The sequence below is a fragment of the Rhinopithecus bieti genome, unplaced genomic scaffold, assembly GCF_001698545.2.
Source record: "Rhinopithecus bieti isolate Rb0 unplaced genomic scaffold, ASM169854v2 scaffold_6906, whole genome shotgun sequence".
Classification (NCBI taxonomy): Eukaryota; Metazoa; Chordata; class Mammalia; order Primates; family Cercopithecidae; genus Rhinopithecus; species Rhinopithecus bieti.
In genome coordinates, this window is record NW_016805194.1 from 391330 (window position 1) to 406339 (window position 15010).

The 15010-nt window shown below is 40.1% G+C and overlaps 1 protein-coding gene across 1 annotated transcript in view; it reads left to right on the forward strand.

Moving 5' to 3' along the window:
* Positions 1 to 15010, forward strand: part of LOC108529389 (histone-arginine methyltransferase CARM1-like) — a 54620-nt gene that overhangs the window by 14048 nt on the left and 25562 nt on the right. Inside the window, exons 2-3 of the mRNA XM_017871692.1 lie at positions 6985 to 7091; positions 8136 to 8240. Coding sequence (XP_017727181.1) covers positions 8166 to 8240 — 75 coding nt within the window. The 5' untranslated portion in view covers positions 6985 to 7091; positions 8136 to 8165. The remainder of the gene's footprint in view (positions 1 to 6984; positions 7092 to 8135; positions 8241 to 15010) is intronic.

Here is a 15010-nt window from a genome sequence, read left to right on the forward strand (position 1 = left end):
AAAAAAAAAAAAAAAAAAAAGAGCACTCCTTCCCAAAATCTTCTCCAAAAGCAAAATTACCTGCTGGATTTAAAGAGCCCTTCACTTCTCTTACCCCAAATTCTGTCCCTCAGTTTGGAGAACTGAGGATGAGGAGAAGGAGGATAGGCTATTACTGCTCCCTTCCTTTTGGGTTCTCCAAAGGAGCTGAGGAGAGGGGAGAAATCAACAATTAAGTTTCTTTTCCTTTTACAGAGGTTTTATTTATTTATTTATTTATTTATTTGACTCTTTATACACCATGTGGAAACATAGACGCTTTTTAAAATTTATACACATTTATTTAAGCATTAAAATAAAAGTGAGGGTAAATTGTGAAAACAAACAAACAAACAACAACAACAAAAACATTCTTTTGACAGAATTCCCCGCAGGAAGGAATTAATTGATGATGATTCCTGGACTTGTCAGGATATTCCTGATTTTCTAAATCCCATCAATCCCATAAATACATCTTAAACTTGTCAAACAAGAGGTTGTGATTTTTGCTTTGTTAAATGTGGCCCCTGTATTAGGATTATAAATAGCTGTGACTATAGTGTCTACGATGGACTGAATTGTGTCCCGTCCAGATTCACAGGTTGAAATCCTAACCCCAGTATGGCTGTATTTGGAGTAAGGAAGCAATTTAAGTTTAAATGAGGTCATGGGGTGGAGCCTTGGTTCTGCAGAATTCATGTCCTTATAAAAAGAGACATCAGAGAGTCAATAGCTTGCTCTCTCTGCCATGTGAGGATGCAGTGGAAAAGGCAGAAAACTACAAGCAAGGAAGGGAACCCTTGCCAGGAACCTAACCGTCTGGCACCTTGACCTTGGACTTACCAGTCTCCAAAACGTTGAGAAAATAAATTTCTGTTGTTTAAGCCACCCAATCTGTGGCATTTTATTATGGCAGCCTAAGCAGACTAACACTGTTAATAATGTAATAAAATTGGATTTTGAAAATATCAAACGGTGGAACTGACACATCCAGCTTAGTACTTATTTTGTAGGCTATTTACGTATTGCATGGATGCTGGTGTAACACAAAACTTTATTGAAGCTTCTCTTTTACATTTTCTTTTTGGAGATAATTGGCGAGCTATACAAGAAGACCAGCTGTGTAACTTTATAGTCAAAATCTTGTCTTTTAACCAAAATGATATTTTCAACTTGCCATATATCCTATTAACTTAATTGGGAATCCATTATTTTGGGTTGTATTAAGGGTTCAAATTTCCCCCAAAGGATAGAGACTTGCAACTGTTGAGAATATTCAAAAGATTATTTGTTGAACAAATTAATTTACCATAGGCTTTGAAAGTCCAAACAACAGAGACTCAAAGAACTCACAGATGGGTGACAAAAACCACTGCTGGCAATCTCTGAGAACTCAGAGAGAATTGGAGAGGTGCCAGGAAACTAGAGCTGGGTAAATATTGTCCAATATCTTTTAAAAGAGAAAACGCAAATATAGGAAATTGTAGCTTAACAGACTTGATATTTTTGACTCCCAATCAAATTTTATAAGCAAATAGTTGAGTCCAGAATTTAAGGGAATATAGTCAAAAAACATTGTTGAAATTAAGAAAAATTAAGATCTACTTAGTCTCTGATGTTGCCTCTGAGAACAAACTGGAGAAATGAGCAAAATGACATGACAGTTAAGGAGCTTTGTAGCTTTATGTGTAGTTGAGTGAGTCTCTATGAAAAGTGTTGACACAGAAAAAAGCTAACAGTATATTGCTAGTAGTGAAAAAGCAGGTCATAAACCAATAGAGTACAATAGTATTATTATATATAATATAGAGATAGATGTAAAATTGTAAATAAAAATTCCTGGGAAAGTCCCAAAATGTTATCAGTGATTATCTCTAGGAATTATTTTCCTTTTGGCTTTTCTGCATTTCTAAATTTTATATGGTTAAGTAAGAGACAATTTTTTTTAATTGCAAAAGAAAATGGTTAAGGCCAGGTATGGTGGCTCACACTTGTAATTCCAGCACTTTGGAAGGCTGAGAAGGGTGGATCATTTGAGGTCAGGAGTTCAAGACAAGCCGGGCCAACATGGTGAAACCCTATCTCTATTAAAAATACAAAAATTAGCCAGGCGGTAGTGGCTCACACCAATAATCCCAGCTACTTGAGAGGCTGAAGCAGGAGAATTGCTTGAACCTAGGAGGCGGAGGTTGTGGTGAGCTGAGATCGTGCCACTGAACTCCAGTCTAGGGGACAGAGTGAGACCCTATCTCAAAAAAAAAAAAAAAAAAAAGAGAAAACGAAAGAAAGAAAGAAAGAAAAAGAGAAAGTCAAAAAAAAATCATAGGAGAACAGAAATGTCAACCAATACATTGCTTTTTATGTGTAGGAAGATACTGTGAATAAATGGCATTGCTTTTACTGTAATAGGATATTCTTACTATGTGAATGTTGCCATACTTTATTGGCTGAAACTTTCTTGTTACCAGAATCACCAGGGATACAGATTCTGGGTTTTATCATTCTGATACAGTAGACTTGGAGTGAGGCTTGGAAATTCAGCCACAGGGAATTGGTCAAATTATGGCACATTATTGAGCTGAAATCATGTATCCATTAGCAATAAAGTGGAGAAGACTACTTAATGGCCTAGGACATTATTCATAGCATCTTAAATAAAAATTGCTGGTTATAAAATAATACAATGTAATTTTATAAATAAGAGGAATTTTTACACACACACAAACATACCCGAAATGTTAAGCATAATTAGTCACTTGTATAATGGAATTGTTCTTTTATTTTATTCTTTTTTGATTTGTTGCATTTTCTAAATTTTTTATACTTTTCATTTGTTGGTTTTGTAGTTATTTTTAAACCATCATTTGCATCCTTTCCTTTATAGGGGTATAATTGCAAAAGATAGAGTTGACAGAAATTGTATAATGAAGAGACATTTTTAATCAAAGTATCCTTCTGTTTTCATTTTTAAAAATCCACATGGAAACATTAGTGAGGTGAGGTTAATTACTTGGTATGATCCCTTACAAATTGGTGAAATAGTGATTGTTCAGGGTATACTGTAAATCTAATCCTGATCTACATTTCCACCAAGAACTCCTCCCATTATCCTTCTCAAGGTCCTTTGGAGGAGATGGCATTCCCTTGTGCAGGAGAGGCAGTGGTTACACGTGTTTGCATGTTTATTTTCCTACAAGATCTTTTTTCGAACTATGTCTCCACATGGGATGGCCGCAGGGCCTCACAGGGCTGCTTCTCAAATTAAATAGTTTCACCAAGTTCATTGGTCATTTCCCCAAATGTATTGAATTTACATTTCAGACTTATTTATTAGGGTGGCTACTACATTAGCACCGTGTTCTAGAGACTAGCGATAAATGAGGCTTAAACTTCTGCTGTGGTTTAAGTGTCACCTGCAAAACTTATATTAAAATTTAATTGCCATTGTGACAGTATTAATAAATGTGACTTTGGCTAGGCGTGGTGGCTCACGCCTATAATCCCAGCACTTTGGGAGACCGAGGTGGGTGGATCACCTGAGGTCAGGAGTTCAAGACCAGCCTGGCCAATATGGTGAAACCCATCTCTACTAAAAACACAAAAATTAGCTGGGCATGGTGGCAGGCGCTTGTAATCCCAGCTACTTGGGAGGCTGAGGCAGGAGAATTGCTTGAAACCAGGAGGTGGAGGTTGCAGTGAGCTGAGATCGTGCCATTGCACTCCACCCTGAGTGACAAGAGTGAACTTCGACTCAAAACAAAAAACAAAAAAGAAGTATGACTTTTAAGAAGTGAGTAATATCGGGAGAACCCGCTCCCGATGGTTACATGGGTTCTTTTCTATTTCCTAGGTGTCTCGGCCGGTTTGAGAAATAAACGGAAAGAGCACAAGAGAGAGAAATTTAAAGCTGGGTGTCCAGGGGAGACATCACGTGTCGGCAGGATCCATGATGTTCCCTGAGTCGTAAAACCAGCAAGTTTTTATTAACAATTTTCAAAAGGGGAGGGAGTACACGAATAGGGTGCGGGTCACAGGGATCACATACTTCACAAGGTAATAAAATATCACAAAGCAAATGGAGGCAGGGCGAGATCACAGGACCACCGGATGGGGCGAAATTAAAATTGCTAATGAAGTTTTGGGCACGCATTGTAATCGATAACATCTTATCAGGAAACAGGGTTTGAGAGCAGACAACATGTCTGACCAAAATTTATTAGGCGGGAATTTCCTCATCCTAATAAGCCTGGGAGCGATGCAGGAGACCGGGGCTTATTTCATCCTTTTGGCTTCGACCATAAAAGACGGCACACTTCTAAGGGGGCCATTTATAGGCCTACCCTCAGGGCGCATTCTCTTTCTCAGGGATGTTCCTTGCTGAGAAAAAGAATTCAGCAATATTTCTCCTATTTGCTTTTGAAAGAGGAGAAATATGGCTCTGTTCCATCCGGCTCACTGGTGGCCAGTTCAAAGTTACCTCCCTTGTTCCCTGAACATCAATGTTATCCTGTTCTTTTTTCAAGATACCCAGATTTCATATTGTTCAAACACACATGCTCTACAAACAATTTGTGCAGTTGACACAACCATCACAGGGTCCTGAGGTGACATTCATCCTCCTCAGTTTATGAAGAAGATGATGGGATTAAGNGGGGCTTATTTCATCCCTTCGGCTTCGACCATAAAAGACGGCACGCTTCTAAAGGGGCCATTCATAGGCCTACCCTCAGGGCGCATTCTCTTTCTCAGGGATGTTCCTTGCTGAGAAAAGAATTCAGCGATATTTCTCCTATTGGCTTTTGAAAGAGGAGAAATATGGCTCTGTTCCGTCCGGCTCACTGGCGGCCAGTTCAAAGTTACCTCCCTTGTTCCCTGAACATCGCTGTTATCCTATTCTTTTTTCAAGATGTCCAGATTTCATATTGTTCAAACACACATGCTCTACAAACAATTTGTGCAGTTGACACAACCATCACAGGGTCCTGAGGTGACATTCATCCTCCTCAGTTTATGAAGAAGATGATGGGATTAAGAGATGAAAGTAAAGACAGGCATAGGAAATCACAAGGGTATTGATTGAGGAAGTGATAAATGTCCATGAAATCTTCACAATTTATGTTCAGAGGTTACAGTAAAGACAATCATAAGAAATTATAAAAGTATAAATTTGGGGAACTAATAAATGTCCTTGAAATCTTCACAATTTATGTTCTTCTGCCACAGCTTCGGCCAGTCACTCCATTCAGGGTCCCTGACTTCCCACAACAGAGTAAGCCATGAGAGCTCCACTCTCATGTAATGGTTAATGTCAATAGAGTGGGTTGTTATAAAGGGGACCCTCTCTGTCTCTTTCTCTTGCTCTTGCTCTTGCACAGAGAAAGCCGTCTGCCTTCTGCCATAGTAAGGCATAGCAAAAAGGTCCTCACCAGATATCGTCCCTCAACCTTGGACTTCCCAGACTCCAGAACTGTAAGAAATTAATTACTGTTCTTTATAAACTACCCAGTCTGTGGTATTCTGATATAGTAATACAAAATGGACTAAGACACCCCCTAAACAGTTTCCCAAAAACTTGATTTAGGTCGAGAGATGGTGATTTTTTTAAATCTGTAAGTTCAGTATAGCGTGAATGATGATGGTAAGCTTAGAACATGAGATTGGAAAGATGTTTGTCATCCTTGGCTACACAGGAGAATTTACTCTGGAGGCTTTTTTAAAAATAGAGGTGCCTTGTCCCTACCACTAGAACATTTAATTACTAGATGTAGGGTGAGGGTCCAGTATCCGTAGGTTAAAAAATCTTCCCAAGTAATTCTGATCTAGAGCTGAGTTTGAGATCCACTCTATTACAGCAACTAATTCTGTCTATGATGTTTCAGAATACAGCAGTGAAGAAATGCTAGTTGAATAGAATCTGGGAGGATGAATAGAATTTGACGTTAAAGGATAATCTAACAGAAAAAAACATAGAGAGATTCAAAGTCAAGATTCCTGGCCAGGACTGGGTTGATGTGGGAATTTGTAAGTGTTCAGCATGGTGGAAGCATGGAGGTCATAGGGCAGGTCTCATGTGTGCAGGAAGACAGCACAGAGAGGGCTCTGGAAAGTGCATACAGGTTACTGGACAGGATCATCTAGAACATCTAGGTTGGGTCTAGAATGTGAGGGGCCAGAGAACTTACCATGAATCAAGAGTGTGTGGGCATTAGGGATCCAGCCAAGGCTATAGTATAAGGGAGAGACCTGGTCACAGTGCCTGTGGTGGAATGGAAAGAGGCCACAGACAGTGGAGACTACTGGGCAGTATTTACGAGACATCTCTGAGGCAGAAGTCACAGGAATTGGCCACTGTGAACTCTGTGTTATCTATTAGCAATGTCACTTCTGGAATTTTTTGAGCTTTCACTTCAATATTCTTTCCTCAAATGACAAAGCATTTCTTTGTATTCAAATATCCCCAGTTATTTTACCTTTTCTCTATACATCTAGGTAATACTAAATGAGAGAGAAAAAATGGTCATGACAATAGAATGAGGTTATATGAATGTCTATATAAAATATACGTGTGTATATGTATGTATACATTCTATTTTTTGTATTCACATATATATATTTTTTCTTATTATCAACAATCACCTTCCCTAGAGCACTTTCTGAGTATAAATCTATGAGCTTTGTAAGCGCAGCACCGGGAGAATTTCTGGAGGCCAGTCTCTGCCTGTGTTTCTTTGTGCTCTCTCACTTGACATTTCTGAATGCAAATATGTCTGACAAGTGTAAATAAGGGTGTCACAGCTCAGAATAGTACCCATTTCCGCCTTGCCATCTCTTATCATGTATGTGTTCAGGGATTAATATGCCATTTTCATCTTCTAATATTTTCACAGTTGGAATTTTTTACAGAGTGCAATGGTGAGTGCTATGGTTTCCAAGGTGAAGAAATGGATCTGCTTTTTATCCTTGCAGAATTCAGTGCATTTGCAAATACTTTGAAAATATGCCGAAATCAGAAAAAGGAATACTCGGTGTTCAGCCAGTGGACAGAAGAAGCATCTGCTGCACAGTACTTCCAGGTCAGCAGGGTTATCCTTTGTGGAATAAATTGATTTGTTTCAAGGTGTGCCTCTGAACACATCTGGGCAGGGTGGGTGGAGAGGAGATAATTGATATTGCAGTGGTTCTCAAAATGTGGTCACCAGACCAGCAGCATCAGCATTACATAGATTTAAATCCCCATTCTGCCACTTATTACATTGTCAGGACTTGGGCAAGTTGCTGGATCTTTCTGAGCCTCAGCTTCCTCATCTGAGAAACATAATTCACTTGATTGTCATGATGCTTTAATTTAATTAGATGAGACTGTGAAGCACTTAGCATGGTACCTGGCCCATAGAAAGGCCTTAAATGGTGGCAATTACAACAATAATATTTCTTACCAGTATTCAGGGATTTATATACACCGTATCACCCAACTGGCTTGCCTCTGTTTCCATCAGGATTACCATGATTACTACCTTCTGCCCCGCTTCCACTTCCACCAGGATTTCTATCCAAGTTCTGTTTTCCTGTCGAGGCTAATGGGGCTCATCAGGGCAGGCCATCCCTTTTGGCCCTGGATCCTTTCTCTCTTGACTCTATTTTTTTTTTTTTTTTTTTTTTTTTTTTTTGACAGGGTCTCGCTCTATTGCCTAGGCTGGAGCACACTGGTGTGATTATAGCTCACTGCAGCTTCCAACTCTTGGGCTCAAGTGATCCTCCTACTTTAACCTCCCAAAGTTCTGGGATTGCAGGTGTCAACCATCCCAACTTGTCTGTTACTCTTGATTTGTGTTCTCTCATAACCTCTGATTTAGGAAGGGATCTTAAGTACTTATCTCATCAATATCTAGGCACGAATCTATTGAATCTATGTAGTCAGAAGTCTGGGATCTACTTAGAATTCTATGCTTTACATATAGGGCCAACATGGCCAAGTCACTGTGTCTCTCAGAGCCTCAGCTTCTCTGTTTGTGAAAGATCATGTCTTCCTTGACCAAAGTGACTGTCAGAATCAGATGCTCATGATCCTGCTGACTTTGTGGGTTATTTACTCCCCTGCTTTTCTCCTTCCCTTGTAGTTTTATGGCTGCATTTCTCAACAGCAGAACATGATGCAAGATTTTGTGAGGACAGCCACTTACCACAGAGCCATCCTCCAGAATCACATTGACTTTAGAGACAAGGTAATGCTGGCAGCAGGTTATGAATCTCATGTATTTCAGAAACCTTTTCAAGACCAGAATCAAAATGAAACTTTAGTAGAATTACTATATGACCCAGCAATTCCCCTCCTAGTTATACACCTAAAAGAATTGAAACAGGCATTCAAACAAATACTTGTACACAAATGTTCATAACAGCATTATTCAAAATAGCCAGAAAGTGGAAACAGTCCAAATGCCCATCAACTGAAGAATATATAAGCAAAATGTGGTATATTTACACATGGAATATTATGACGATTAGTCATATTTGTATTATTCATAAGGGATGCAGTGCTGATACATGCATCACCATGGATGAACCCCAAAAACATGCTAAGTGAAAGAAGCCAGTCACAGAAGATCATGTGATTCCATTTATGTGAAGCATCAGAATAGATAAATTTATCGAGATAGAAAGTGCACTAGTGGTTGCCAGGGATGAGGGAGAAAGGGAAATAGGAAGCGACTGCTTAATGGGGACAGAGTTTCCTTTGGGGTGATAAAATATCTTATAACCAGATAAAGGTAATGGTCACCCAATGTAATGAATGCATTAAATGTCACTATACTGTACACTTTAAAATAGTTAATGGCTAATTTGATGTTATGTGAATTTATCTCACTAAAATTATTAACCTTTGAGTGTCAGGAACTCAAGAGACTGAATATACTGTTTTGGTGCATCAAACAGTTTAGGAGCTTTATTGCTACATAATAAATAGCTCTTCGTGAGACACTCTACTTCAGTTTTTTCATAGACTCCACAAGTACATGCATTTATTTCCCTCATGAAATGGATATTAATGATGAATCGTTGCCAGCACATTATACAACTGTTGTCTAGGGTTATTCTACCTGTTAAAGAGAAAAACTGTTCAAAACACTCAACAGCTTATCTCTGAGGCAACAGTGCTAGTCCAAAGACTCGGCAGTATGGGATCTAGTTTCATATTTTCTCCTTAACTAGCTGTGTGATCTTAGGCAAAATGCTGAACTTCTCTAAGCCTCACAGTCTAGTCTACTGACATAATAATTGTAGATCCATGGTCTTTGAGTTTTGCAGCATTACTTCCCAGGAAGGTTGTGGTAGGGTATTGAAATAATTATCCCAATAATCATGCCTCCCTGTATCCACACATACATAGTCATGTAGCTGCTTCTCTCATCAAGAGGCATTCTAATATTTTGCCTCTTATCTCTGTGCTGACTTTGTGACTGCTTTGACCAATAGAATATGACAGTGGTGATGTTGTTTGAGTTCCAGAGCCTAGGCCCTAAGGAGCCTCATAGCTTTTGCTCTCAATTTCTTGGAACCCAGTAATTACCATACTGTGAAGGAGTCTAGCTTGCTAGAGTTCAGAGGTCACATGGAGAACTGAGGCACCTCAGCCAACAGCTGCCAGACCTGTGAGCGAGGCCATCTTTGGTCTTCCAGTCCAACCAACCCTCCTGCTGGATGCAGAAGAATGAACAAATCCAAGCAAGACCAGGAGAGAAACTGCCCAGCCCTCCCACAGAATTGAGAAAATTCATAAATTGTTTCTGGTTTAAGTCACTAAGTATTCTTGCATCTTTACCTCTGTTTTCACTAACTATTGTTGCATAACAGTAGTTATAGTTGTATACAATACAATTATACAGCTGCATATAAGTATATACAACTGTATGGTATTGTTATACAACAATGTTTAATGAAAACAGAGGGAAAGATGAATGAAAGATAGTGATACATAGTCCCCCAGCTAGAAGTTGGTTTGCACATGGCTTTCTATTCTTTGTCATCTCCATTCTGCTATTGAGCCCATCAGTGAAGTTTTTATTTTGGTTGTCATATTTTTCAATGCCAAAATTTCCATTTGGCACTTTGTTCTGTCATCTGTGTCTTGGCTGACACTTTCTATTTTCCATTGGTTTTAGTGGTGTTCATGATTGCCGGTTGGAAGTTTTTTAATAATAACTGCTTTAAAAGTCTTTGTCAGATTGTTCTGACCTCTATGTCATGGCAGTGTTAGTTTCAGCTGATTATCTTTTCCCATAAGAATTGAGGTTTTCCCAATTCTTCTTGGTTGGATTTGGGCTGCAATTTCCCTCCCCATAGCTGATCTTCTGAGGGCTATGTTTCACATGTCAATTCATTTTTCAAAGCCTTGGCGGTGCTATTTGGATCTGTCCGCTGTGTATGTCACCCAGTGGTCAGCCTGGCACCCAGGCAGAGTTCTCAAAGTTTGGTATGCTAATTAGTACCAGATCCATGCATGCACAGGCTGAGGATGATCCCAGGAATGTATAAATGAAAGTGTATGGAGATACTTTGCCAAGCTCCTTCCATTCCGTGATACTTTTTGGTTTCCTGTGATCACTTTTCAGTATCTTGCCAACAAGTTTACTCTGCCATGTACTTCTATGACTTTGCGTGCATATTGGCCAAGCAGAGAGAGACCGAGAGAGAAAAAAAGCACTGGGGGTCAGCCCAGCCTTGGGAATGACAGCTCCACTGAATGGGGAGGAAGGTTTCCTTCCCTTATAGTTTTGTCTAATTCAGGCTGATGTTGCTAATATCACAAGATTCCTGGGGATAAGAGTGTGGAAGAAGGGAGGAAAAGGAGGGAAACAGAGGGAAGAGAGGAGGGGGAGAAGAGAGAAACACAGAGAATTTTCACACCCTGACTATTAGGAATTTACTTTCCCACTGCTAAAACCAGAACTACAGGGTGTCTCAGGAGGTCTCTTTGTACCCTGGTGCCCATTTCTGGTGTGTCGACTTTAGGCCAGGGTTTACTGGAGGAAAAAAGGAGTAAACTCACTGTTGGTTGGGTAGTATTTCAAATCCCAGTCTTATCTCCTGATATGGTTTGGCTCTGTGTCCCCACCCAAATCTCATCTTGAATTGTAGTTCCCATAATTCCGACATGTCCTGGGAGGGACCTGGTGGGAGGTAATTTAATCATGGGTTGGTTACCCTCATGCTGTTCTTGGGATATTGAGTGAATTCTCATGAGATGTGGTGGTTTTATAAAAGGCTTTTCCCCCTTTTGCTTGGCACTTCTCCTTCCTGCCATCATGTAAAGAAGGGTGTGTTTGCTTCCTCTTCTGCCATGATTACAAATTTCCTAAGGCCTCCCTAGCCGTGTTGAATTGTGAGTCAATTAAATCTCTTTCCTTTATAAATTACCCAGTCTCAGGTATGTCTTTATTAGTAGCGTGACAATGGACTAATACATTTCCTAATCTGCCTGACATTCTTAACTCTTCAGAGTCCTAAAGTAGTTGTTCTAGGCATTCTGTCCCGGTGTTACAGCTGTATTCAGTGAGAGAGAGAGAGAGAGAGAGAGAGGGTGAAGTGGGCCTCCTCCAACCCACCCAGGACTGGACACTATCTAAAAGCCACTTCTATGTGCTCTGATGGGTGAAAGTAATGGGTAAGAGGCAAAGGTGAGACCAGAAATGGTGGGGTTTAGCCAAAGAGTCTTATATGTCATATGCCTTGAGATGCCCAGCAAACAACCTTACATTGCCAGTGGAACATGCCTGGTTAACAATTATGAAGTAAACATTCCCAATGAAGAGGATCTGCTAGGATAGATGGGCAGGATGGAGACAAAGGAGAAAAACTAGTTCATTTTTGAGCTTATCTGGTCTTCAAGGTTGTCAGTAAGCAATCTTGTCAACCTAAGGTAGGTTTTTTCCAATTAAAATAAAGTTTAACTCTGAACTGCTGATTTCTTCTTTATGGCTTGAACATGTTTCCTGGAGGTATTCGTTTTATTTAGGGAATATTCTCTCTCTGTATAGGGACTTAGTTTTAATCTGTAATCTGTTTTCTATGTTATCTCTGATCTATTTTAAATTCTGGTTACAACTTTAAAAACCACTCCCTAAATTACTAATGACACTAATAACTTACATTACAAAAGTCTTTCACAGACTTTTCACGTGGATTGTATCACTTGGCCATTTCATTTTTGTATCTTTTCATCTATAACAATGAAGATATTGGACTAGATTATCTTTAAGGTCACTCCCAGCTCTAACTTCATTTGATTTTACAAAATACCCTTTCCCTGCCTTCCTGAAATAGGTTCCTCTGCCAATGAAATGAAATAGGCATCCATCTGTTAGGGGTTATGAAGGTGATAATTAATCACATGGTTGATAATTAATTATATCCCTTTTCTTCTTTGAGTTCTGAACCAATTTAGAAATAGACACAGATGTCAGGAAGAAATCACAGCATCAACGTTATTGTTGCTGTTTGCAGAACAGGGTTCAGACCTATGGCCAAATGCAGTTTCCTAAATCTTCTGCTCCCAAACCGAACTTTTCCACTCACTTACATGCCAAACAACCAGTCTCCCAAACAAGTCCAGAGTCTGCCCCATAAGGTTCTCACATGGAGAACTCAAGGACACACACTTGGTTGGGAGTGGGCAGGCTGACCCCTCCCAAGTGCATGTGCTATGCTTGCTCCATCCTATTTCCAGTGTCATCATCAAGGTGAATCATTCCTGCTAAGGGGAAAAAAAGAGGGAGGGGAAATGACCACTCTTAATTCCATTACTGCCCTCTCCTGGGAGTAAATATTTCCTCCCTTCTGAAAATTGAAGGAGAAAACTGACCCTACTTTAGTTTCCCAGGAATCCCCTGGTTCCAAACAAACCAGGATGGTTGGGACCCCTCACTCCATCTTTTCTAGTGCTTTTTTTGTTTGCTTACATCATACTGAAGAGCATTCTGGAATGATGCCTGGGAGTCTGTGGAGGATGCTCCTTTTTCACTAAATCCTTGTATTCTTTTTCATTGAAATTGACTATTTAAAAGGGCATTGAAATTGATTGCCTAAAAGCACAGGGTTTTAGAATGATCAATAACAATGGCTATTATTTATTGAGCAGCTTAGTATGGGCAAGCACCATGCTAAGGGCTTTCCACGCACCGTTTCTTTTAATCTTCATCACAACTTTATGAGATAAATACTAATATTATTGCTCTTTTAGAGATGAGAGAATAAAGGCCCAGGAAGGTTGATAATTTACCTGGTTTTATACAACTAGAAATAAAAAGGCCAGAATAAGACCCACTTAGTCTAACTTTGGAGCCTGCACACATAATCCCTGAAAGGCATTGCCCATGGGAAAGTTGGCTAAAATTGCTAAGGGAGATTTTTGTTTCTCCAGCCTAAGGATGGGATAAAAACATTTTGGTTACTTAAACATCCCCATGAATACAATGAGGTTGCCTTGCACAATGGTTACATTCATGAATTCTGGAACCAGAGAACTGAGTTGAAACTCCTGCTTGACCACTTACCATATACCTGCCATAGACCTTTGTCCTGTTTGTCTTGAGATCTTGGGCAGGTTGTCTACAGTCTCTGGGCTTTGGCTTCCTTATCTATAAAAGTAGGAAAATGATAAGAGTAGTAGCTATTTTCTAGAGCTTTTACAAGTTCAAGATGATACAGTGTATAAGAACTCTGTATTAGCAAGGATTATTATTATTGATGGTCATGGGTTTCCACCTCTGCTATTACTTTAAAGCTTCCACATCTTGATTTTTCATTCTGCCTCCTCCATGCAGTTTTAATGAAAATCCTTTCTTGGCCAGAGCACACTGCTGGCTGAGAACTCCATCTGGAATCCTTCCAGGAAACTGACCCCACTAGAATCCAACCCATCTCCCCTTCTCGGAGTTTCTGTTAATTGCCATCTGGCTATTTTTAGTTTCTTCAAGTGTGCACTGGGCACAAACAGGGAAAGTCCATCCTGCTGAGGGTATGGGGCTGTGTGAGCTGTGGGGTTTTAATTTGGAAATGTTTTGACACTTCATTTGTCAGGGCACCAGTTGCTGGAAACTTGTGAGAGTGAGCAGGAGCTGAGAGCTTGTTATTTTTTTAAATCAGTGTTTTCACAGAGGAGAGAATCCCCAGTTGCAACAGCTGCTTAGTGCATCCAAATATGAGTTTGGCTTAGGCAGAAGGATTTTAGGGATTTGAAAGCTTAAAAGAAAACATAAATAACAACAAACATGGAAAGCAACCTGTTCAGACCATCAGCTGATATTCAGATTGCAGAGCCTGAGCTTTGGTTCTTCTGATATGAGTTTTCTTTGGTGTGGGCTTATCATCAGTTTGGTCAAAGGCCTTTGAGTCCATTTCTAGTCCTGTTCTGAAATTCTCCCTCACTTTAAAACACTGCACACACTAATGAGGCCTGACCTTCATCATTGACCGAAATAAAGGCTACAGCCTAGATCTGCCACATAGTGCTGTCTGTAAGTGCTTGCTTCCTTCCATTTCTACTGACTCTCTACTTCTTGACCAGCATAGATGTTAACCCTGTGGTGGCAGAATCCTTGTTCAGAGCCTGTGGGTGGGAGTAGAAAGAAAAAGAAATTACTTATGATTTCTGCTAGGGGCTTCACATATCCTATATAATTTAATCTTTGTGTGTTGGGCCGGGCGCGGTGGCTCAAGCCTGTAATCCCAGCACTTTGGGAGGCCGAGACGGGTGGATCACGAGGTCAGGAGATCGAGACTATCCTGGCTAACACGGTGAAACCCCGTCTCTACTAAAAAATACAAAAAACTAGCCGGGCGTGGTGGCGGGCGCCTATAGTCCCAGCTACTCGGGAGGCTGAGGCAGGAGAATGGCGTGAACCCGGGAGGTGGAGCTTGCAGTGAGCTGAAGTGAGCTAAGATCTGTCCACTGCTCTCCAGCCCTGGCGGCAGAGCAAGACTCCATCTTAAAAAA